The sequence below is a fragment of the Osmerus mordax genome, chromosome 25, assembly GCF_038355195.1.
Source record: "Osmerus mordax isolate fOsmMor3 chromosome 25, fOsmMor3.pri, whole genome shotgun sequence".
In the NCBI taxonomy this organism is placed as follows: Eukaryota; Metazoa; Chordata; class Actinopteri; order Osmeriformes; family Osmeridae; genus Osmerus; species Osmerus mordax.
This window is the reverse complement of record NC_090074.1, coordinates 4,036,004-4,059,689: the sequence shown is the minus strand read 5'-3', so window position 1 is coordinate 4,059,689 and position 23,686 is coordinate 4,036,004. Positions and strand designations below refer to the sequence as shown.

Below are 23,686 nucleotides of genomic sequence, written 5' to 3'. Positions count from 1 at the left end.
GGCAAGGCACTTCACCCGACTTGCCTCGGGGGAATGTCCCTGTACTTACTGTAAGTCGCTCTGGATAAGAGCGTCTGCTAAATGACTAAATGTAAATGTTCTTCTGTTCTGCTCCATGGGCACTAGGTGGTGCCTTTCCATAAGGGTGGTATCACTTTCAATGAATAGTTCACTTCCATGTGATGGAACTTAATTATAGTTTTGATTAGCCTGCACTAAAAGTGATGGAATGGGGTGGAGCCTGATTCTGCTATCAGAAGGCAACACCGTCTTGTTTTTTGGCCCCCAAAAAATACAAGGGAATTGGTTCTTGAGAGACGCAGAATTTGTCAGCTTTATTGGATAGTTAAAGATGGAGGGGGGGGAGAGAGAGAGAGGGGAAGACATGCAGAACGTTGCTTGGAATCGAACCTGGTTCGTTGTGGTAAGGCCTCAGCCTATGCAGTACTCTACCCAGTGAGCCACCTAGGAACCCAATAGGAGGGTTTTTAAGCCCTGTGAATAAAAAGGAAGGGCAACCGTTATTCCAGGCCTGGTGCTACAGTACATCTGAGCCAGCCTGTTATTTTTCCACATGGGAGAGGAACTCAGGTGTGCACTCTTGAGACAAGGGGGGGGGGGGGGGGGGGGGGGAATGTGACGCTTCAAGTGGGGATTTAATGAGTTGCTCTGGCAACCTCGAGGGAGCAGCAAGTGTTCTGCAAGCTGAGACCTGCACATAGCAACACAAGGTTACCCAGCCTGATTAGAGGCAATGAGATGGAAACAGCATAATAACTTAACCAGCTGTGGAGAGTCAACAGTGATTCATTTTGCAAGCAGGCTATTGAATAGATACACAGAAGCAATTCCAGTACATGTTCAACTATTTGTTTGAAATGTTTATTTAAAGTGCACTTATCCAATTCCATCCACTTCATTGCCATTGATTCAATTTTAATTATCGACAATGTATTTATTCATTAACCAATTGTGAGTTAAGTCTGAAACAAGTATTATTTAAGCAAGCCCACCTTGTTATCTTAGTCTTGGAGCATATTAGATCATTACAACATTCCTCAGTAAACAGTGCAAAATGAGTATTTGACAAATCACACCATCACTACGCTATCGCTAGCCTCACACTGCACCTACTCTACTGCTAGTACATATGCTGCAGATATAGTAAATCAACTTCCTCATGGTCACCAAAGTCATGAAGACTTGAACATGTTCTATAAACTATGGTGCTAAGGCCTCGAGTTTTCCATCAATGGACCCCTCCCCTTCCTGTGAGCCAAAGCCAGTATCGTGTGAGCTGCTACTAGCAGTAGGGGACGTAAGTTTTTTCTCCGCCAAGGTCTTCCCCCCGGCTCTCCTGTTCTCCACGACCTCTGCCCTCCCGCTTGTATCATCCTCCACTTTCTGACCGTTCAACCACCTCTCCTCCATACTGATTCGTCCCACTCGCCTTTCTTTCAGTTCGACCACTTTGAACGTGCTCTCTAGCTCTTTACCATCCGACATCTTCCCATTCCCATCGTCGATACTTCTTCCTGGCTGGCTTCCCGTGCCACCCCCTTGAACTGTTCCTACAACCTTAGCAGCCACTGTGTCCTCTATGCTTTCCCCTTCCTCTTCCTCTTGCCACTCCCCAACCTCACCCCGAAAGACGTCCGTATTCTCGCTGGCCTTTTTCTTTTCTGTCATCCTCTCCTCATCTAAGTCCCGCTGCGTGCTCTCCTCACTCTCCACGCTCACGTCGCCGACGCTCCACCCTGCCGCCCCGCCGCTAGCTCTCCCTTCCTCCATTCCCACGACGTCTACGTCCCCCTCCCGCTTGGTTCCTCGATCCGTTTCCCGTTCAACCTCTATGTCTACATTCTGCACCTCCTGTTCTCCCGCTCCCGCACCCTTCTCCTCCAACCCTTTCTTGCCGGGCATCGTCACGTTCAGAGCTAGGTGCTTCTCCACCGGTTGGTCGTTGAAGCCCCTGAAGTTGTTCTTGGCCCCCAAGATGTATTTTCCCAGGATGGAGGAGCCCTCGTTCTCCGAGGCGACCCCCACCGACGCTCCCGAGTCCACCAGGACCTTCTGGATGTGCTTCATCTCGCCGTGCAGCCTGCCCACCACTTTGTTAAGCTCTGTGATCCTGTTACCCACGTCTGAGGAAGAGGGATATCACACATCACAATGACACTGCAGAATTATATTGATTTGCCATGTAAATAGATTCAGGAGGAAATTGTAGCACGAGGGCAGTTTTTAAAAGGTCAACTTCCTCTCGGATGACCTTTAACCAAAACAGACCTCAGGCTCTGTGGGTTTAGTGGGAGGGGTCGAGTTTGTTTTACGGGCATCATACCTTTCCGCTTGGTCTCCTCAAACTCACGACGAGCTGACTCGATGTAGCGTTGCACCAAAGCCCTGATCACCTGCTGCCGGTAAGGGATCTTGTTCTCCTCTGGAGGTTCCCCACCCATACTCTTCCCATCGGACTGAAAACAGGGATACAGTCATTCTCCTTCTCACATAAACTGGGCCAGGTGCTGCTATGTACCAGAAGTAAATTGTAGAGCAGCAGTTTGGCATTTTGCTTTGGAAGCAATGAAAAGGACACTTACTAGAGACATGATAGGGGGATATTCCTTTGCTGAGTTCATGGTACAGCAGCAGCAAATTCGCCTGAAAATGCCCCTTGAGTGAGAACACAGAATAACAGGAAGTGTAAGGTTAAACTGACTGTCCACGGCCGCCCTGTCCTGCTTTCTACACGACGTTTCTAGGCCGTTTATGTGACAATAAAACCTACCGTATGAGGTAAAAGAATGCTTTAGGGGAAGGGATGATGTTGAAGGGGACTGGCATGGTGAGGCCTTCCCGGAAGTAACTGAGGTACAGCTTGGACCTGGCAAACTTCCACTCCACGTCCGCGTCATCCTGGGAGGAAAAAACAGCCAGCAGTGAGTCCTACTGTGGGACCCCTGGAGTTTGCACCGGGAGCCTGGCCCCTGGGGGTCTCACCTCGATCTTCTGGAAGGAGTTGGTGATCATGGCGATGAGCATGTTGAGCAAGACGATCACAATGATGAGGGTGAAGATGCCATAGAGGACCCTGCCTACGAACTCCGCCAACACGTAATCTGGCATGTCCACGTATTCCTGGTTGGCCACCCCGAACATGGTCCAGAACAGGAAGTGGAAGGTCTCGTTAAACCTGGAGAGTAGAGTTGCCTGAGTTCAGGAGTGCTAGAATGGGTGACAGGGGATGTTTTTGCTGAAACAGGAAATGCATCGATGTTCTGACCTTCCCAGATGAGGGGAAATTACATAAGGGACGTAGATGTTATTGATCCCGCAGAGAAAGGCTGTTCCGATGATCATCAATATGAACATGAACCTTGGGGGAGAGAACAATCATTCTTTTTACTTGTTAATGAGCAAGAATGCACTGCTTTGGTTCCCCTCGACATATGAGGGTAGAGAACCACACCAGAGAACCACAGACTAGTCCTTGTGTGCATGCGTGTCTCTGACCTCATCATATCATCGATCATCTTCCCTATGGAGATCTGCATGGTTCCCAAGGACTCTTGGGCCGGCAGAATGTATGCCAGGCGGGTGAAGCTAAGCATGCTGGTCACGGCAAACAGCACCTCAGCGATGAGCTGAGGGTCTTCCTGGCGCCAGCTGTCACGCACTGCGGGACGGCGGTGAAAAAACGTGGGCTGTTTTAGCACGATTAGCGACTGACGCGGACATCAATTTGCATTTAAGAAACATCTACCACAAAGCTCTGGTTATATGACGGCTCTTACTCGTCTGGGTAAAGTAGACACACTCCTCTGTAGCATCTGGTGCCTGGCACACTAGGTGGCCCTTAAGCATGACCACGACGCGCAGGGCGAAAGAGGCTAGGTACATGCTGAGCACCATCATGTCCAGGCAGTTCCACCAGTCCAGGAAATAGCTACGTAGGCCTTCAATCCACACTTCTTTACATTCATACCAGAAAAAGCCTATAGGAGACAGTGGAGGTGAAAGTGTATTTGTGGGGGGGGGTTTTCAACCGGATTTAAAGTTTAAAAAACTGTACGTACATATATATCTGGACATTTTTAAAGACAAGTTTACTTTAAATGCGACTTTAAATCGCGAACACTCAAGTGAAAGCAGACCCACCGACAACCCATACCATGTGGAAGGAGGTATGCAACATATTCTGCTCGCGCGAGGCGAAGGTTTCGCGAGACATCTCCATCATGATAGACTCCCCGAGCAAGGTGATAAGGAACCACATGTAGGAGGCCGAGTGAAGCAGGAACTTGATCACCGGAATCCTTAGAGTCTTGCCCACCTGGGAGACATAACCGTGTGAGACGGAAACTGTGTTTAGAAACTGGGGAATCTCACCTGGGATCTCACGGGACACAGGTGTTTGATTAATTAAATTAATAAAATGTCAAAGGTAAAGGGAGACACGGCAGTGAAACAGGAAATGGTGTGGAATGGTCTTTTAGACGACGTGACCTTTGACTTGGGTGCGAGCCAATAGAGGAGGGAGAGGAAGGGCATGGTGATGAAGATCCCCACAGACACCAGCAGCTTCCAGGCTGTTCTGCTGCCTCTCCACCCTGACAGGTTTCCACACCAGATTGACGACAACACCTGTTGGCAAATCGGGTGGGCCACAAACTACACACACAGAGAGTGAGTAAAAGAGAGAGAGAGGGGGGGGGGGGGGTCATCGTTTTCTAACCGTGGCACTCGAAGACACATTAAAAGGAGACAGCACCTGTTTCTGGTTGAAGTTGACAGCGTGCCGGAGGCGCGACAGGTTGGGGATCCCTTCCTCGAAAGCCTGCTGGTCCAGAGCGTCCTGGCTCTCGTCTCCGCAGCTGTTCAGGATGGTGGTGACCTCGCTTTGATTCCGGCACATTCCCAGCAGCTCCACCGCAAACTCCTGGCAGAGTTCCTCCAGGCCCAGATACTGAGGCTGAGGAGAGAGGAACGCAGTCAACCTCCATCCCTGGTGGACGGCCAGAAAAACAACAGAGAGACTGGTTCTGACCTTGAACTCAGGCTCCTTCTTGGAGAGCTTGCGGAGCTCCTTGCTGAGGCTGAAAGCGTTAAGCATGGCGTCTTCGGAGGTGATGGACAGGTAGGCGCGGCTGGCGATGCCGCGGTAGGTGTTGATGCGAGACAGGGAGAACTTGAGGAGATCGTACTGGCGGCCGTTGCGGCACTCCAGGCAGGTGCAGGAGATCTTGTGGGGCCACGGGATGACGTGGCCCTTCTGGGTCAGCATGGTGACTATCTCGTACATATCCTTCTGGCAGGCCAGGGTCAGAGGGGTCACCCCAGGGGCAAACTGGGAGTCGTCGATGGAGTGGTCGAAAATGGCCAGGGAAAAGGAGCGCACGTCCATCTTGTTGCCCTTCTCTTGGTCCAGTCGATCCAGCAGGCGCTTCACCACGCGCGGCTGATTGGTGTCCACTGCGACCAGCAGCGCCTCGTGGATCTGGCGGAAGTCGAACTTGATGCCCTGGAGGAGGGTGTCCATGGCATCCTCGTTCCCCAGGCGGATGGAGAGGTTGAGGGCTTCTCTCCACAGACGGTCCTCCGAGTCATCCAGCTGGCGGATGATGCCGTCGCCCGTCTTCAGAAGACTGGACACCATCGCTATGTTCCCCTCATGGATGGCGGCGATGAGCGCCGGAGGAAAGCGCATTTTCTTGTTGACGATCTCGCGCCATTGCTCCGGCTAAAACCACAGGGAAGAACGACGACAGCTACTGTATGCGCTCACTTTGTTTTTTTTAAACCAATGCCAAGACACAAACGAACCCCCTCTTTTTTTAAGATCGAATATAGCATTGAAATCTAATAGAAATATAATATATAGATAACAATTCAATGATGATTTGATAAGAATCCCTCCCTCCATGGTAATGTGTGTCGTTTTTTAAGTTCTATTTGTGTGACCCTTTGTATGCCAATTACATGCAGGATTCATTCTGATTTAACCATTTTCCTAAAAAGGGACAAAAAACCTGAAGCTGCAAGCTATCCAGAGGTCCTAACATTGGGCCTTTTGTTGACAAGACAACCAGTGTACTCTAGAGACCCCAATGTTGTTACAATGAATAAGCATTTTACATAAAAGCATTTTAACTTACAAGTACAGCCACTTTGGAATATTAGATGATAAAATCTACTGCTATAAATAAAACTTGTTTTTGCAAAATGTTTTCAAGGACTACCGTAACATGTTTGACATTTCTCTCTAGTAAACATTCAGAAAGATCTTACCGTGAGGTTTTCCATATTTTCTAGGGGTCAAGAAGTTCCAATACTGATAACAGATAACAGAGTAGTTGTCCTTAAATCTGATGACCTCCCATTCTATCTGGCAGTCCAACTATTTGAAAGATTGAGGACGGACGAGGGTAGCAGAGGGAAAAGCTGGTTTTGGTGTGTGCTCAAAACCGACTGAACACTGCAGTCATGTGCTCTCAACTGACTGTAAGGCATGAAATTGCTCCTCACAAACCAAATAACACATCTTTGCCCCCATGGGACAGGGCCAATTAAAAAACAAGAAGGTTTCAGGGTGTCTCACGCCTGGTTAGACGCAAGTGAGGGTTGTGCCCCTCCCCACACCAGGACGAACAGTGGCCTCCCCCTTCTTTAAGACTGTGTCGTGGTGCTAAAGAAACAACTGGTAACAGGTAGCAGCCATTACCATTTCCCGGAGGAACGAAATGAGGGATGGAGGTTCTCAAAGGAACAACAAGTAACAGTCAACATCAATTAACATTTTATTATAAATCGTTGGTTTTGTTCATCCCATTCAAACATCACAGCAGTAACTATACATACTATTTTAGTGTGTAATTATTAATAGACAACATTTAAATCGTAAACATGTACGAGCAGAAACAAGGTTCTCTTAACAAGCTTTGTGCGATCAAGAGAAAACAGAAATATTAAAGTCTCCGTTACAAAATATATTTTGTATCAAAAGAGTAACTACAAATTTATAAAAGACATATGTAGCCAATTTTAATTAGCTCAGTCCAGCCAAATGAAGGGGCTCAATTCTTCACAGGTGCTGGCATGCAGCTGGATGCGAGAGGCAGGGAATCGGAAGGAGCAGAGAGGGCAAGGAAACATGTCCTCCGGGCTAGAGGGAGGGTCAGGGGACAGGGGGAGAGAACTCGCAATCCCAGGGTGCACTGCGTCTGTCTCCTGACAGGAAGAGGCATGGAGAGGTAGGTATTCCGCCGTGAACATCTCTGTGGAAGAGAGACAGACAGAAAATAACATATATTATTGAACTGAAGACTGATCAGACGTGTTATCAAACACGGATTCATTACGCCAACGAATGCATACCTCCACATATAGGGCAAGTGGTCTCTATATCTACAGCAGGAGAGTGAGCAGGGAGCATGGCTGTAGAGACCGGTGAGGGAGACCTCCTGCTCGCAGGTCTTCTCTGTTTACTACAGGGAGTCTCGTTTAGCTGATCACATCTAGATAGAGATTGGAGAAGTATTAACAATAGCCGAAACACGGAGGGCATACAAGCTATAGGGCCTATTGTTTCTCACCGCATAAATGTTATGCAATTTAGTAAATTCTACAGAAGTTCCACTGCAGAACTCTTGACTATCATATTATACCTTGTGTTGGAGTTTTTCTTTCTCTTTGGTTGTCGGAGATTATTATTGTCCTTTGGGCTGAGAGCTGAGATTAAACACGCCTTCGAAGCTGAAAAGCATTCATGAAACACTAAGCACGTGTGCGTATTGACCACTAAAAACAGATTGACGCATGGATTGAGAGTCAACGTGAAAAATAAATACATGTATACCTGTGTGCGGGTGTATATTACTGGTCAGTACATCTTCTTCTGCAGTGGAAGGTGTAGATGTGTCAGCCTTGGCCGAGGGGGAGGTACGTGTGTTTGGAGGACTAGAGAGTGCGTTGGATAGAGACTTCGGTGCAGGGTGGCGGGAGGCAGCTGAAAGTACCATGCGTGCCGTCCGACTCAAACCGACAGAAGCCATCGGAAAGTCCTTGCTGGAAACAAACCTCTCTAAGGTCATACATTATATTTACATTTACATTATGTAGTCATTTAGCAGACGCTCTTATCCAGAGCGACTTACAGGACGTTCAGGGACATTCCCCCCGAGGCAAGTAGGGTGAAGTGCCTTGCCCAAGGACACAACGTCATTTTTCACAGCCGGGAATCGAACTGGCAACCTTCAGATTACTAGCCCGATTCCCTAACCGCTCAGCCACCTGACTCCGCTCCCCTTATATAGATACAATCGATCCAACATTGGGCCAAATCGGTGGTCGAAGTTTAGATACTCAAAAAAAACGGTAGTAGGACCTGTGATGTCTTACCGACTCTTTTCCCGAAAGAAGGTTTTCTGGACTGCCGGGCTGGAGAGCCACTGTGCCACACCTGGTGAGTGTCCTTCCAGTGCTTTCTGAATTGACAAAGACACTGAGAAAATCAACCTATGATACAAAATTAGCACTCCGCTAATCCACCACTACAACACTCAAGTCTAACAACCAAATTCTAATATTTACCTTCCACCATATTCAACTGAAGCGCCGCAGCCAACTGCAACTACCAGGCAATTGGCCTCTATGCTAAACCCACTTGACCCCCGACCCCCCCACCCCCTCGGTTCTCTTAGCTAACCTGCTGTGTGGGAACACAGTCGTTTTCCCCCTGGGCATTTCGGATACGGAGAAAGGACAGGCCGAACTGGGAACGTCGGTTGAAGGGCTGAGAGCAGGTGACTCGCACTCGGTCCCAGCTGTCCTCGGCACTCTCTGACAAGAAGTCACCTGAGAGAGGACAGATATGTTTGTGTACACACACTGTGTATCTAAGTACAGGGCACTCTTGAGAGAGAATGCTAGCCAAGGCCATAGCCATAAAGTCAACATTGGGGGGGACTAATTAATTTTTTAAATTATAATTTCATATTGGGGGGGATATGTCCCCCCCAATATGTATTATGATTACGGCTTAGATGCTAGCCATTGCTTTGAACCAATTGTATGTGACAATATCTCATGCATGAGGTATAGGCTAATAAAAGAGACATGTAGACTGAGTATCTAATTCGCACCTTTCTTGAACATTCGCACTCCCGTCCTGACGCTGCCCTGCCGTGATTCCGCAGGGCTCATTAAGGTTGTGGTTGGTAAAAGGGTGGTGTATGGGTGGTCCTGCGACCAAGACGAGCGCCCTACATCAATCTGGATGAACGCGGATCCACAGTTCCCTTGAGAGAGGCAAAGCAGTTGCAGTAGCGCAATAACGTTTTTTTATATTCAACATCATTGATGTTCATTCTAGATTTCGTAAAACTGCAAAAAGCACATTATTATCTAAAGACTCACCCACATCGATATATCTAATGCAAGTGATATGCTCCAATTGCAACTCTGCTTTAAGGACCCCACTGTGGTCTTGCGGGTTACAAAGCCAAGATCGGGTGCCTGCATCCTCACCAAACAGGTTGCCAACTGTACTTTTGGGGTCCTGCAATGAAAGGAAAATAGCAATAGTCTGAAACTTCTAATCTAGACAGCTAGATTATACTAATAGACCCTTCAAAACTCCCAGACATGTCATTTACAGGCTGTGCAATGAGAACGGTTTAGATTAGATGCACCGTTATAATAACACGTTAATCTCAAATTACCTGTGAAGTGAAAGAAACGACGTGTTTTATTTTTACCGGAGCCATGTCTTGATAGTTATATAGATCAAACTACCCGTACCCCCTCAAACAACATGCCTACTTCCTAGTTGTGTTTGATTTTACCCGCCAAGGCCGACACAAATCGCATGTTAATCTATAGGTACACTCGATATGTGTAGTGTGACTCTACGCTCAGTTGCCGGCTACATTTAAATATGTATGTATTACGTATGATAATAAATTAAGTGCAATGGTGCCGTACGTTCGAGGTTCGCTATTTGGTTTAAGACACGAGCATCATTCGGCCAATGTTGTGGTGGAGAAATAAACACTCATTTGTGTCCACTGGAGAAACAAACGGCTATTACCGGACACCAAAACGAGTGTACCATTTACTACATGTTGACATTAGGAACAAGAACTCTCTTGCAGCGTTTTGATTGGAACACACATCCTCAACCCGGAATAAGCACTCCCTACTCCCCGAAGATGGCCGGAGTGTTTGAGGTGGAGGTTGATGGTGTAGAACACGATCATGGACTGGGACATCACGATGAACCAAATCAGGTTAGGATGTCACAGTCCCAAATGTTGACGCCCTAAAAGATGGTAGTTGTAAAAAAGGGGATGCGTCCACGATGCTGCAAGCACGAATTAAATACCCCTTTCTTGCTGGCTAGCTAGCTAGCTAAGCTAGGCTATAGACAGCTAACTAGTACATGTCATCACCATCACAGGCGGAAGGGGGTAGCTTAGCTACTAAGCTTGCCACCATTGATTTGTCATTCGCATTTCTGGACTGGGAGTAGATTTTGGTTATGGAGTGCAGTTTGAATGGCACTATGCCTGAAAGAACTGTGTTGCCGTTGTTGTCGACAAACACTAAAATGCTGTCATGCAGCTTCTAGCTTGCCATCTAGCTATATTGCAATCAATCCGTTGTAGCCAGCATGCAAGCATAATATACCAAACAGGTGTATTTAGCTCATTAAACTGGTCACCTACTTAACGTTTTTCTTGTTTACGTCATTTCACGTCAGATGGGTAACTTTTAACATGGACTATTATGCGGAAATAGATTTAGGTACTATGCCATATCTGACGTGATTTGGCAGGAGAGTCAAAGGCCACATTACTATTTCCTAATTCTTCGTTATGATCCAAAGGGCAAATGTCTCCGGCAGTTTCCAATCACTAACACGCTAGAGTATTCCAGAAACAAAATTGCTTGCTTTTCATGGTTCCTTTTCTCATGAATACAAACTCGGATGTTGGCACCCTAAGTAATACTTATTGTTTATTTTCTCCATGACAGATTGACTTGTCCCAGCTTTCACCAGAGGAGAAGTGGAGGTTAGTTACACAGTTCATTCATTTGGAATGAAACAGTAACTCTATAATCGAGTGGCATAAGTATGAGCTTAAGTCGTTCTCCGAGACGTGCTAACCATCTCATGTTTGTGTCCTTAGGGTGGAGCATGCCAGGATGCATGCCAAACACAAGGGGCACGAGGCCATGCATGCAGAGATGGTGCTGATTCTGATTGTCACCCTGGTTGTCGCCCAGCTGGTCCTTGTCCAATGGAAACAGAGGCACCCCAAGTCCTACAACGTAAGAATGATAACCCCTCAGCACACTGCATGTTAAGCACCATGCCTTCACCTGTAACACACAGATACAAAATGATACCCAACCGACAGTGCGGTCTTCCTTACTCGGATGTTGTCCCAAGTCACAACTTTAGACGCGTCTTCTCATGTTTGCTTTCGTAGCTGGTGACCCTGTTCCAGATGTGGGTGGTCCCTCTCTACTTCACCACCAAACTTCATTGGTGGAGGTTCCTGGTAACGTGGTTTGTCTTCTCCGTGGTCACAGCTTTCGTTTCCTTCCGGGCCACGCGCAAGCCGCTGGACTGCACCACTCCAAGGTACAGTGGGAGACGGATCAGTTCCCCATTCTTGGGCATTCACGGGTCTTGGTCCTCCTGTTGTTAAACATGATTTATTTTAAACAAGAGTACTAATACTCGGCACAAAACCTTCTCCGTTGCTGCACAAACACACTTTTCAGCTCCCCGACCACAGTAGTTGCACACAAACGTCACTTGCCCAGTCTGCATTGTGGAGGCTTGCACCCTGACAATACCTTTTGAAGCTGAAACGTCTATGCTCTTGTCGTCATGCTCACAGGCTTGTCTACAAGTGGTTCCTCCTCCTGTACAAGATCAGCTATGCCACTGGGATAGTTGGCTACACCGTGGTCATGTTTACACTCTTTGGTCTCAACTTGATATTTAGGTAAGTCCTAATACATTTTAGCTTGTTGAAGTTATTGTTTGAGAGCTTTTGACTGATTAATGCTGATATGTTTTTGTTCCCCCCCCCCCAGAATAAAGCCGGAAGATGCCATGGACTTCGGTGTTTCTTTACTGTTCTACGGTCTGTACTACGGGGTGCTGGGAAGAGACTTTGCAGAAATGTGTGCAGACTTCATGGCCTCCACAGTCGGAGTGAGTATAAGAACATGTTGTCACTTCAACATTTCCACTACTGCTTTCTCATGGCAAGAGTGCTGCCAAGTTTAACCATGTGGTTTGTTTTTGTCAGAATCAGAATCGTGTTTAATCGCCAAGTAAGTGGTCATTTTTGTCCCTTTCAGTACTACAGTGCGTCCGGCATGCCCACCAAACATCTCTCAGACAGCATCTGTGCTGTGTGTGGCCAGCCCATCCTTGTCGATGTTAGCGAAGAGGGAATTATCGAGAACACCTACAGACTATCTTGCAACCATGTGTATCCTTTTATGGAGAAAAAATGCACAGGATCTAAGCCCAAAAGAAGTTTTTGATTGTTACCATGGTGACTTGCGGTGCTATTCACATAACTTCCTGTTTCTATTTAAGAAAATAACGACAACAAAAACGTCATGACTGATGTGACGCAGTGAATGTTTCATGGCGATGACCTTGTTGAACTCTGAATCATGGCTCATTTTTGTATGTGGTGACGACAGAATGGAATTGTGTTGCATATGTTGTCATTATAATGAGACATATTTTTTGGGGTCAGACAATGTAAGTTGTCCACCACTGGCTCCCTTTTAGTTTTGTGCCTTAATCCCCTGCCCCTCAGATTTCATGAGTTCTGCATACGAGGATGGTGCATCGTCGGAAAGAAGCAGACCTGTCCGTACTGCAAGGAGAAGGTGGACCTCAAGAGGATGTTCAGCAACCCGTATCCTTTCCTTTGTTACATTTACATTTATTCATTTAGCAGACGCTTTTATCCAAAGCGACTTCCAAGAGAGAGCTTTACAAAAGAGCATAGGTCAACGATCATAAACAACGAGATAGCCCCGAACATTGCGGGTAGCCAAAACATGAAGCATACATTGTGAAAAGCAAATAAGTGCCAGTAGGAAGAGACATAAGAGTTAAACAACATGAACCTCAAAAAGTGCAAGAGTGTACTTGTAGGAAAGCAAGCAACAATAATATAATTTACAGCGAGTACAAGTAGTGCTGTTGGGCTCACATCCCCCTGAAACAAGCATATGTCACTTTCAGCCTAAATTATCAGAAATTGTTCCTCTAGTCTCGATTTTACATTGGTTTTTGAAATGCCGTTGGTATGCTTCCCAAAAACGTAGGTTTTCTGTCTCTTTCTATTTTAGTCAGTCTCTTATTGAATCCCTATGCCCTTTCTTTGTTAGTCATTATTGGGAAACGCCTCACAGAGGCAAAGTGACGTTTGGACGTTCTGTCCAGAGTAGACTGGAACCTTCTACATTTCACATGTATGTCACGTGTAGGAAGTACCCTGACACACAATGCCTCTGACACACGTTAAACTTGAGGTTGAGCCTGTAAATATTGTAGATAATTTACTCATGTAGAATGATTATTGGTCAGCAAAGTTCCTGTTCCTTTTTGAGATTATAAATTACTTCCCGTCAGTTCCAACCACAATGACCAAACATTTTCCTAAGCATACCTCTTGGAATCCTACCTCGACACATGAACACGCAAATTATTGATTTAAAGAATATCTCCCATGCTGATTTTAGTCAATAGGCCGTTGATTAGAATAGAAAAAAGGACAAATTAAAAAATTAATTCGCTCTGTAGTGTGAGTCCTTGTTCATAGCAAGTGAGTATAGAGGAGTTAGTTTTGATGACTAATGGTTATCGCCTCCTTAATCCGGTCATAGCTGGGAGAGGCCACATGTCATGTATGGTCAACTTCTGGACTGGCTACGCTACCTTGTCGCATGGCAACCGGTCATCATTGGACTTGTGCAAGGCATCAACTACATTTTGGGCTTGGAGTGACCTGGTGCTGTGAAGGTCAAGGACACACAAGCCCCCTGATGAAGAGACTGCACCAGCCTGGAAAACAGGGGGACCCCCCCCGCCCCCACAATGGACTAATTAACCTGTATAAACAGTGTCTAAACGTGTACTTTTTGTATATATTTATAGGCACATTGTATTGGTATTTAAGATTAATTTGAATTTTACTAGTGATATGGGTTTGTATGTCAAATTTAATGTTTTCTTTACTTTCCTCTGTTTTCTCATCACAAATCATAACTAAAGCATTTGCATTGTTAATGAAATGGCCTAGTAAAGCGGTTGATTGCGTTGCTTGTCTCAGACTCTTGTCTTAAAGTGTTATATTGGGTACAAGGGGTAAATGGCCCAGGTAAGGGCTTGGACCACTATCGAGGGCCAGTCAAACTAGTTTTTTTTTGTTGTGTTAAATCTTACAACCATGTGGTAGGGGTCTCCTGGTGTGCAGTGGCTGGTGGGTTGAGGGGTTGTGGTGCCTGTCTCTCCCCCCCCCCCCAGGGGGTCCTCAGCCCCCCTCCTCCCTGCTCTCCATGGGTGGTTCTCCAGGTACTGTAGTAGGCTGAAAGGCAGATAACATTTCACCGTTGGTTTTGTCTGTTCATTGCTATGTTTTGTTTTCTTGACTGTTTATAATAAAAGCCACAGTCATGACCAAGTGAATTTTTTTTAAAAATCATTTTAGACCTGATGTGACACATGGGGAATATGTGTTTAGTTTACAGTATACTACACAATCCATTGTGATCTGTGAGGCCTTGTAGTTTAGCTTTTGTGAAACCATTTTCTTTTTTTTAATTGGTTCACTAATAGACGCATGCCCAGAACCAGGCAGATAGATCAGGAATGATCTAAAATGAGTGGGGTTTCCCTTAATGTGGGTGTGTTTAAGGTCAAAAGTGTTTCTATGTACTTCTCACTGTTTATCTAGTAATAAGGAAGTAGCGTGTGTCTGGACACGTGTCGTGTGTGTGTATATATATCGAACATTTAGAGCTAGTGTCAGAAGCAGCAGGAACATCTAACAACTTGTTGGAAAAGGAATCAACATGCAGTTGACACAGACCCTTACAGGTAATGGCTCTAATTTGCTCAAATGTCACTGACATCTACATCAGTATAAATGGTGTGTTTAGAGTGTGTTCTGTGTTTATTGCAGTTTTTGGATCTCTCTGCTTCCAGCTGTGTAAAGCATCTACAGGTGTGTGTGTGTGCGTGTGTGTGTGTGCGTGCGTGCCTGTGGCTTTCTATTGACAAAATGGATTCATGACTATAAAAAAACAAAACCTTTTATATTACAGATTTGTCTCAGGAAGGGCCTCCCAAAATCCTTGGACCAAAAAATAATTTAATCTATGCCCGAAAAGGTAATGTCTTTTTTTTATACTTAATTTTATCGAACACTGAACTGTACATTTTGTAGAACAGACTAAGTTGCCTGTTTGAACTTGTATCAGCTACAAAAAAAAGATCCCAGATATATACTGTGTAGTGGTGGTATTAAATGTGTACTCTAATTCTCAGGTATGCCGTTGCGTCTAAACTGTATGACAAATTCAAAGTTTAATGACTTCAGCGTGATCTACTGGCTGGTCAATGGCACCTTCCTTAATCAAGATGTCGTCAATGGCAGAATTACTGAGACAGAGGAGTAAGTATGTTTTATATTTCATGACTTTATTTAATAATCAAATCAATAAGAAAATACAAAAGAAAATGACCAAATCATGATTATCTCTCACATTAAGGCAATAAAGTAGCCCTGATGATAGGACATTGTTGATGCATATCTACTCTGTGGGCAAGTATAAGTTTGAGTCTTCTGATTTCAGGTCAGGGGAATGTGAGGTTCTTCAGAGCAGTCTGAAGTTCACCACACTGCTTCCAGAGGACTTCAGGTCCAACATCACCTGCGTAGCAATTAGTCCAGCTGGGAGGGACCAGAAGAATTTCAAACTAGTAAGTGACCAACTACATGGTACTTTTAACTGAAAATACCCCCGCACCGAACTCTTAATGAGGTGTGAGTACACCCCAGTCGTAGAGTATTTAACTGCAGATCAACAGGTTGGAGGTCTGAATCCCCGTATGACACTCTAGATACAAAGCTTCTGCTAAATGAACATTACATTTAGTCATTTAGCAGACGCTCTTATCCAGAGCGACTTACAGTAAGTACAGGGACATTCCCCCGAGGCAAGTAGGGTGAAGTGTCTTGCCCAAGGACACAGCGTTAGTTGGCATGACCGGGAATCGAACTGGCAACCTTCGGATTACTAGCCCGATTCCCTCACCACTCAGCCACCTGACTCCCACTTGTGAACATACTGTGTTCACACGTGGTGATAACAAAGTTTCTTTCTGTCCTTCTCAGAGGCAAAGACCATCACAGAGGACAAGATCACCAAGGCAAAGAAATTATAGAAAACAGAAGAAAAATCCTGTCAAGTATCTGAAAAGTGAATTGTATCAAACAAAATTATTCTGATTAACACTTGGATGTACAGCATGGGTCATTTTGATTCAGTTGTTACTTCTGATAAAGGGCATTAACTTTTTTGCTATTTATTATGACTTTACTGTAAAATGTGTGCCCTTTCATTCACCCCCCCCCAAAAAAAATATTACAAATGTGTGATTTAGTTAGAAAATTGTGAGTACCCTTGGTGAAGTTAAATCATAAAAAAGGTTATGGATTCAAAATAAATACTTGCAAAGATGGTTGAACCTGTTTTCAGTATATACAATGATCCCCATTTAACAACTGTATGTCTGATATTTGTATTGCTATTTTGATATTTGCAGTGGAATCAAATGTAGAAATTTATATTTTTAAACAATAAAATCTTATAAAAGAGTTATCGTATGTCACATTCCAGTTGACTTCATTTAATTAATTATTTAATTTAATTTAACATCTAATTAAAACCCAGTCCGAACAAAAAATGTAATGTCAAAGAAACCCTGCTCTTTGGGTGAAACAGTTCCTCAATAAATTTTTATTTTAGAGGGTTCCAGTAACGAACCAGAGGCACTGATTTTCATAACAATAACACAAACTCTTAAAAGTAAATCTCCTTATTAATACCAACATTCTGTGTCCCTTTCAATAAAGACATGTGAAGCAGTTATCCACATCCTAAAACCAGCGAATGGCTGAATAAGCTCACTTTATATAGTTCAAATCTGCAATCCTGCTGCCACCTTGTGGCTAATGTGTGGAGTAACACCCACCTCTTGGTTGGACGTTTTCATCTTACCGATTTTGACCCAGAACGCGCACAGCTTTCGCTTCCAATATGCAGAAAGGTTGCGCAAGTCAGTGTTCTGTCAAACGACTCTGCTCACTCACAGAGTTCGACCGGCTAACCGCGGCCGTGCCCAACTCCTCCAGACAGAGTTGCAGGTTGGCATTCCTGTCAGGGTGGTGATTCTCTTTGATCTTCTTCCTGAGTAGGGCGCTGGTCTCCCTGACGACAGAGGAGCTCCTGTGTTTATTGGTCAGGAAGCACTGCAGCAGCTCCTGATTGGACTCCAGGGCCATCCCCAGGAGGAAGCGCAGGAACACGTCCATGGTTCCGTCCTGGCACTGCAAAGTCCGCTCCACGGCACACCGGTACAGCTCGATCAGGTTGGGCTCCTTGAACATGCGCGTCAACTTGCTCCGCAGGGCCGGCTCAAGGACGTTCTTCCCCAGGTTCTTGAAGGAGACGAAGGCGTAGAGGGCAGCCATGTACTCCTGAAAAGTCGGGTGGATGAAGGTCTGGACCCTCTCCTGGTACATGATGAACTGCTCGATCATGAACTCCGTGCACAGGCCGCTGCTTGTGACCGTGTCGCTCTTCTTGAGCCCGCTCTCTTTCCAAAGCTCCTTGGAGATGGTGGTCTTGCCCTTCTCCAGCATGGCCAAGGCCATCTTCCCCAGTCTCAGGAGGAAGTCGGTCGCGTCGAAAGCCTCTTCGCTTTTGGACGCCACCTTGGTGTCTCGGACGCGCAGGAGCACCAGCAGCAGCTGCGTGTACATCTGGGTGATGCCCTTGGGCAGCTCCGCCTGCGGCCCCTGTTCCCTGATGGTGCGCTGGAACTGGCTGCACACCACCCAGCAGAAGGTGGGGAGATGACACATGATGTAGATAGTCTTGCAGGAGGTCAGATGGGCCATCACCCTGTCCGCCAGCGTCGGATCGGGGAACCGGCTACGGAAGTAGTGTTCCTTCTGTTCGTCCGTGAAGCCGCGAATGTCCATCAGTTGGTGGACGCTCTCGGCGGGCAGGTAGGTGGAGCACCGGGGCCGAGAGGTGACCCAGAGGATGCTGTTGCTGACCATGTTGCCCTTGATGAGGTTGGCCACCACCACGTGGGAGTCCCTGCTGTCGCTGCTGTCGTGGAAGCTCCCGATGCGGTGGCAGTCTAGGTTCCTGTAGTACTCTTCCAGGCCGTCACAGATGAACATCACCTTGCCCTCGTCGCATTCGAGGCTCTTCAGCCTCATGGTCTCGGGGAAGATCGTGTGGACTATTTCGAGGAGTCCCAACTTGGCGCCTTTGAACTTGTTGAGCTCTCTGAAGGGCAGAGGGAACAGGAAATACACGTGTTCGTGTGACCTCCCCTCGGCCCATTCCAGGATGAACTTCTGGACCGCCATCGACTTCCCGCTCCCCGCCACCCCGTTGCTGACCACGGACTTGATGTAGTCCTTTTCAATCACCTCCTGTTTCAAGATGTCCTTCCATGTGATCCGCTTTTCTGGCTTGCGTTTGGTGTCGAGCCTCTCAATGGTCCTCACCTCGTGCTCAATATTTGGCCCATAGTTGCCACCATCTGTTATGTAGAGCTCTGTGAAAATGCTGTCGAAGACTTTCTGTTCTCCTTGGTTGGCCAGACCCTCATATGCACTGTTATACTTTGTCTTCAGAGCTTGTTTCAGTTCATAACGTACTTCATCTGCAACAAAAGTGGTGGAAATCATGGTGAGAAAGGCCAATAAAGACCAATAAAGGACTCGTTTTGAGTCATACTAATGAAAGTTATTTGATGTTACAGATGTATGGAAGAGTAATCTCTCATGTATATGATCCCTGTCTGCAGAGCAATACAGTACATTCAAAAGAGAGAACATCCGTCCACCACCCATTTGAATCATGCATAGCGGTAGAACCAAACCAAATGGATCAAGATATGGTTTTAGCATACATACTTTTCAAGCTCAGGTTTTAGCATACATACTTTTCAAGATGAGGTTTTAGCATACATACTTTTCAAGATGAGGTTTAAGCATACATACTTTTCAAGATGAGGTTTTAGCATACATACTTTTCAAGCTGAGGTTTTAGCATACATACTTTTCAAGATGAGGTCTTCGATGTACGTGACCAGCTTGGTGAGCCCCCTGTCCTTGAGCAGAGCCTTTGTGAGCTGCAGCGCCACCTCCAGGTCGTAACACTCCAGCAGTCTGTCCACCAGGTCCACCATGTCCATGGTCCGGGGAGGACTACTGAAGGACTCTGGGTAGCGCCTCCACAGAGTGTCCTTAAAGTGCCACAGCTGATGTTCCTCCATCTTCTCCAAAGTCTTTCTGATGGCCTGGGATCAAAAGGAGGATTCAGGATGGAATTATGGGGGGGGGGGGGGGGGGGGGGTCAGATGGTTGAGCGGTTAGGGAATCGGGCTATTAATCAGAAGGTTGTTGGTTCGATTCCTGGCCGCGTCAAATGACGTTGTGTCCTTGGGCAAGGCACTTCACCCAACTTGCCTCGGGGGGAATGTCCCTGTACTTACTGTAAGTCGCTCTGGATAAGAGCGTCTGCTAAATGACTAAATGTAAATTATGATGCCTTGTTGACACACAACAAATGTTCGAATTGACGTGTATTCATTTATTCATTTAAGCAGCCTGGTGAAAGTTATCAGTAATATCTAACTGGTTCACAACAGGTGTATGATGATGATTGATTCACGACACCGTGTGTCTTTTTCAAAACAGGTAACGCAGGTATCAAGGAAGTAAAACAAGCGTGTGGGTGTGTTTCACACAGAAAGTTCATTCAACTTACCCAGGGGTAAAATGATAACATAGACTATTCAGTATAAACTCTTTCTCCACAATGTATGCATGCAAACTGTTAATATTATAATCACCATAAAATAACTTAATAAGCTTGTGGGTATATTAAATTATTTTACACTATTTTATTATTAGCCACCTCCACCTCAGCACTTTGGTCGGCGTTGGCTGTTTTTAATGTGCTTTACAAATAAACTGACTTGACATCCAGGAAGAAAATTGATGCCTGGATCTAATAGGGACCCGTAAATGCTGACAATTCCCCCTAAAGAAAAAGAATATGCCAGCCACTTCAGGGGAATAGTTTAATGATGTTATTTCTACCTTAAAGGTGAAGTCCACTGTGAGTGCAGGGTGTCTTTTCTCATCTGGGTCTTTGATCAGTTCTGGTCTTTCAGGAAGTTCAGACGCTACTTTCGGTTGAGCCTTTTTATCCCTGGGGGAAACAATGGTGAGAGATCAAAACCACGAGCTCATGCAATTGTAAACTAAATGACACACACACACACACACACTATGTGGCCCCAAATCCAAAAGAGAGATGCTTATTAAGAATCTTGGAGGCTTGACCCCCTGTCTTAAACCAGAGGTGACGAGTCTCGGTGTAATCCTGGACTCAGATTTGAATTTCAACTCTCACATTAATAAAGTGACCAAAACAGCTTTCTTTCACCTGAGGAATATAGCAAAGGTACGACCATTCATAAACCAAAATGATGCAGAGAAGTTAATTCATGCTTTTATATCCAGCCGGCTGGACTACTGTAACGCACTTTTCACTGGTCTTCCCAAGAAGACCAGTGAAATGGATAAGAGCGTCTGCTAAATGACTAAATGTAAAACCACTGAAAGACTACAGCTCATTCAAAATTCTGCAGCTAGATTATTGACCAAAACTAAAAGGAGAGAACACATTAGTCCTGTCCTAGCTACTTTACACTGGCTCCCTGTTACCTTCGTAATTGACTTTAAGGTCCTTTTCCTCACATACAAAGCTCTACGCGGACAAGGACCTAGCTACATTGCTAACTCCTTTATAAACTACACACCAGCTATAACACTGCGATCATCAAATGCAGGCCTATTAGAGGTCACCAAAAGCAGTCATAAGAAGATTGGTGATTCGGCCTTTGTCAATTACGCCCCAAAACTATGGAACAAATTACCCATAAATATTAGGGAAGCAAACACTCTAGACATTTTTAAAAGACAGCTTAAAACCTACCTTTTTACCGAAGCATTTAAGTAATTTTATTTCAAAAGGGTTTTCCTACTTTTAAAGTTGTTTTCTCTCTTGAACAGAGATCTTATTGGGATTTTTATTTTTGTTTGAATTGTTTATCACTTGTATTATTGTTTTTATTGATTTTATGTAAAGCACCTTGAGCTACAATTCTTGTATGATATGTGTTATATAAATAAAGTCTTACTTACTTACACACTAACATGCAAAGAGTGTGCGATCGTACAGGGAGAGTTAGATACATGACACATAATGATTATGGATTGCATTTTATTGGTCTGTGAGTGGTTTATTCTTACTTCTTAGTTCTCCTCTCACAGTCATCGCTGTCCAGAGAGTAGGAGCTGGAGTAAGAGTCAGTTCTTTCCAGCTGAACCCTGTGAACAAACAACATTGACTATGAATCACCATGCTAAAAATGCCTCGCTAACAGTTTGCTTGGACAAAAGTTATTTACTCATTTAAGTATGTGTGATTTGCTGTGGTGATAAGCTACAGTTGTAAAAAAAAAAAAAAAAAAAAAAAAAAAGTGTTTTTCCAGACTTTGTGGAGGATTCAGCTTCTTCATCTTCCTTGTCTGATTTTTGGATGCCATCACTCTCCATTGAAGTGTAGCTAGGCACTGGAGAGTGGGCCCTTTCCACGTCATGCCTACAGGTGCACACACACACACACACAGTGGGACGGTTATTCCTTCTCATTCTTTATTCCCAAAACATTGTCTCTACCGCGGCTACCAGTACAGAAGGAGGGACATTACCAGTGACTAGTGTCCATAGGTGTCGGATTCCCTAGATCCAGGGATGGTCTTCTCTCTGGAATATAACATTCCAGCTCATCCTCACCATCCGGTGTACTTCTTCCACAGGCAGATGCACCCTCTCCCAATGAACTTTCGGAATTCGACTGGTCCATCTCTTCCTGCTCCTCGTTTCAGTCACCTCTTGTCTATCGATCAGGCCTATGTCAATCTTTAAACACACCTGTTGATATCAAACAAATATTAACGCACACATATTCGTTTTTTAATTTATTTTTTATATGACCATAGAAATACGCATGCAACGTGACAAATTAGCAATAGGCCTATAATAAGTAGCAATTCTATCCTGTTTGTCTGTCCTCGATACAATCCCGGAAGTGTAGGCTATGTTTCCTTGTCAAAGCGTAGCAACACGCAAAGAAACTAAAGTGATCGTGGACACCGTGTTACAATCCAAACAATACACGATTGAACCTGGTCAGTTTCTTTCCTACGCAACTTTACAATGCTTAGGCATGTTATGACATCGTAATCTGTATTAATAATATGCTTACTCACCTACGTAAAACGTGGTTGGCCTAACTTTCAAGAACTGTGCCTGGTTAACTTACCAGTGGACTGCACTACCACCCGATCAAATCACCCGAACACTAAAACCCTTGGAGACAATGTGGACTCGATCACATATGAAGATCACACATTTACCAAATTAAAATGTTCTGTTTCGCAAGCGTAGCTGGAATCTTCGTAGCTAGCCTACTGTACGGGTGCACCGCCTTCTTCTCCCTACTGATTTCCGCAATTCCAGCCTTATCACCAAACATCTGAAACGTAACACCTTTTAACGTGCAATGGTGTGGTTTGCCATAGACAGGCTTAATTCATCTGTGCAATTTACAGAAAAGGACAATTGAGAACGTGACATTCTAGTCAATGTAGCCTAGGTAAAATCCTGCATGGTTTGGTAATAATTATGTAATTTGTTTGTTTATTATTACATCTTAAATTATTATTAAATATATAGCTAATAACAAATAATACCCTGCCTACAACATAGCTTTTACAATGTTCATGCGTGAACACATGAACGCACACACAATGGGACAAGTGGGGGGCAGAGCAGCCTACTGAAGTAGCCTATGGCTAGTTTACTAAGAAGGGCGTCTTCTAAAAATGTAGGAAAGATTATTCATAGACCATGGCTAAAATTATATAAAAGACTGCAGTCATAACTTTCAAGAAAACAGGAATCGTGTGCACAGTGCAAATGTGACTGTCGTTGTAGCTTTGGAACAACGTTCTTAATATCGTTCACAGTCCAATATTCTAATTGAATAGTTTGATAAAAAAATAATAGAAACATATAAATTGAATAAAGTGGAGAGACACCAAGTTGATTATGGAGTTTACTTCAACATGCGTGGCCTAGGCTATCTGAAGGGTTGTTATATTTGCAATAGAGTCAGGTGGATGAGCGGTTAGGGAAGCGGGCTAGTAATCTGAAGGTTGCAAGTTCGATTCCCGGCCGTGCCTAATGACGTTGTG

General features: G+C 45.0%; 5 protein-coding genes across 8 annotated transcripts; 2 read left to right on the top strand and 3 right to left on the bottom strand.

Annotated features, from left to right (window-relative positions):
• Nucleotides 1-901: 901 nt before the first annotated feature.
• trpc2b (transient receptor potential cation channel subfamily C member 2b) lies at nt 902-6,306 on the bottom strand. The gene is made up of 13 exons (XM_067229140.1): nt 6,292-6,306; nt 5,051-5,743; nt 4,775-4,975; nt 4,510-4,674; nt 4,162-4,336; nt 3,798-3,998; nt 3,517-3,679; nt 3,287-3,379; nt 3,004-3,196; nt 2,792-2,919; nt 2,604-2,676; nt 2,345-2,477; nt 902-2,144 (listed from the first exon to the last, which is right to left on the bottom strand). The coding sequence occupies exons 1-13, from the start codon at nt 6,304-6,306 to the stop codon at nt 1,222-1,224; spliced, it is 3,156 nt and encodes a 1,051-aa protein (XP_067085241.1). The 3' UTR covers nt 902-1,221.
• Nucleotides 6,307-7,053: 747 nt separating this feature from the next.
• xndc1 (xrcc1 N-terminal domain containing 1) lies at nt 7,054-9,767 on the bottom strand. The gene is made up of 8 exons (XM_067228630.1): nt 9,723-9,767; nt 9,418-9,559; nt 9,144-9,299; nt 8,708-8,856; nt 8,401-8,486; nt 7,859-8,067; nt 7,378-7,407; nt 7,054-7,277 (listed from the first exon to the last, which is right to left on the bottom strand). The coding sequence occupies exons 1-8, from the start codon at nt 9,765-9,767 to the stop codon at nt 7,054-7,056; spliced, it is 1,041 nt and encodes a 346-aa protein (XP_067084731.1).
• A 421-nt stretch (nt 9,768-10,188) lies between these two features.
• rnf121 (ring finger protein 121) lies at nt 10,189-14,195 on the top strand. Its single transcript, XM_067229003.1, has 9 exons — nt 10,189-10,289; nt 11,038-11,075; nt 11,193-11,334; nt 11,496-11,650; nt 11,913-12,020; nt 12,112-12,232; nt 12,382-12,515; nt 12,855-12,956; nt 13,933-14,195. The coding sequence occupies exons 1-9, from the start codon at nt 10,212-10,214 to the stop codon at nt 14,051-14,053; spliced, it is 999 nt and encodes a 332-aa protein (XP_067085104.1). The 5' UTR covers nt 10,189-10,211; the 3' UTR covers nt 14,054-14,195.
• An 890-nt stretch (nt 14,196-15,085) lies between these two features.
• Nucleotides 15,086-16,585, top strand: LOC136933496 (interleukin-18-binding protein-like). Its single transcript, XM_067228924.1, has 6 exons — nt 15,086-15,145; nt 15,231-15,272; nt 15,373-15,438; nt 15,596-15,722; nt 15,904-16,030; nt 16,446-16,585. Exons 1-6 carry the CDS (start codon nt 15,121-15,123, stop codon nt 16,557-16,559), a joined length of 501 nt encoding a protein of 166 aa, XP_067085025.1. The 5' UTR covers nt 15,086-15,120; the 3' UTR covers nt 16,560-16,585.
• On the bottom strand, nt 15,728-22,922 carry nlrc3l1 (NLR family, CARD domain containing 3-like 1). Of its 4 annotated transcripts, XR_010874806.1 has the most exons (8): nt 22,700-22,922; nt 22,139-22,361; nt 21,922-22,029; nt 21,678-21,755; nt 20,460-20,571; nt 19,414-19,654; nt 17,306-19,015; nt 15,728-16,001 (listed from the first exon to the last, which is right to left on the bottom strand). XR_010874806.1 is itself a non-coding variant. In XM_067228907.1 (7 exons), the coding sequence occupies exons 2-7, from the start codon at nt 22,291-22,293 to the stop codon at nt 17,391-17,393; spliced, it is 2,319 nt and encodes a 772-aa protein (XP_067085008.1). In that variant the 5' UTR covers nt 22,294-22,361; nt 22,700-22,922; the 3' UTR covers nt 16,983-17,390. The 4 variants fall into 4 exon arrangements, 3 of the variants coding, with proteins under 3 accessions (XP_067085008.1, XP_067085010.1, XP_067085011.1); XM_067228907.1 differs by lacking the exon at nt 15,728-16,001 and having other exon boundaries at nt 16,983-19,015; XM_067228909.1 differs by lacking the exon at nt 15,728-16,001 and having other exon boundaries at nt 16,983-19,015; nt 22,753-22,922.
• Between the last annotated feature and the right edge of the window lie 764 nt (nt 22,923-23,686).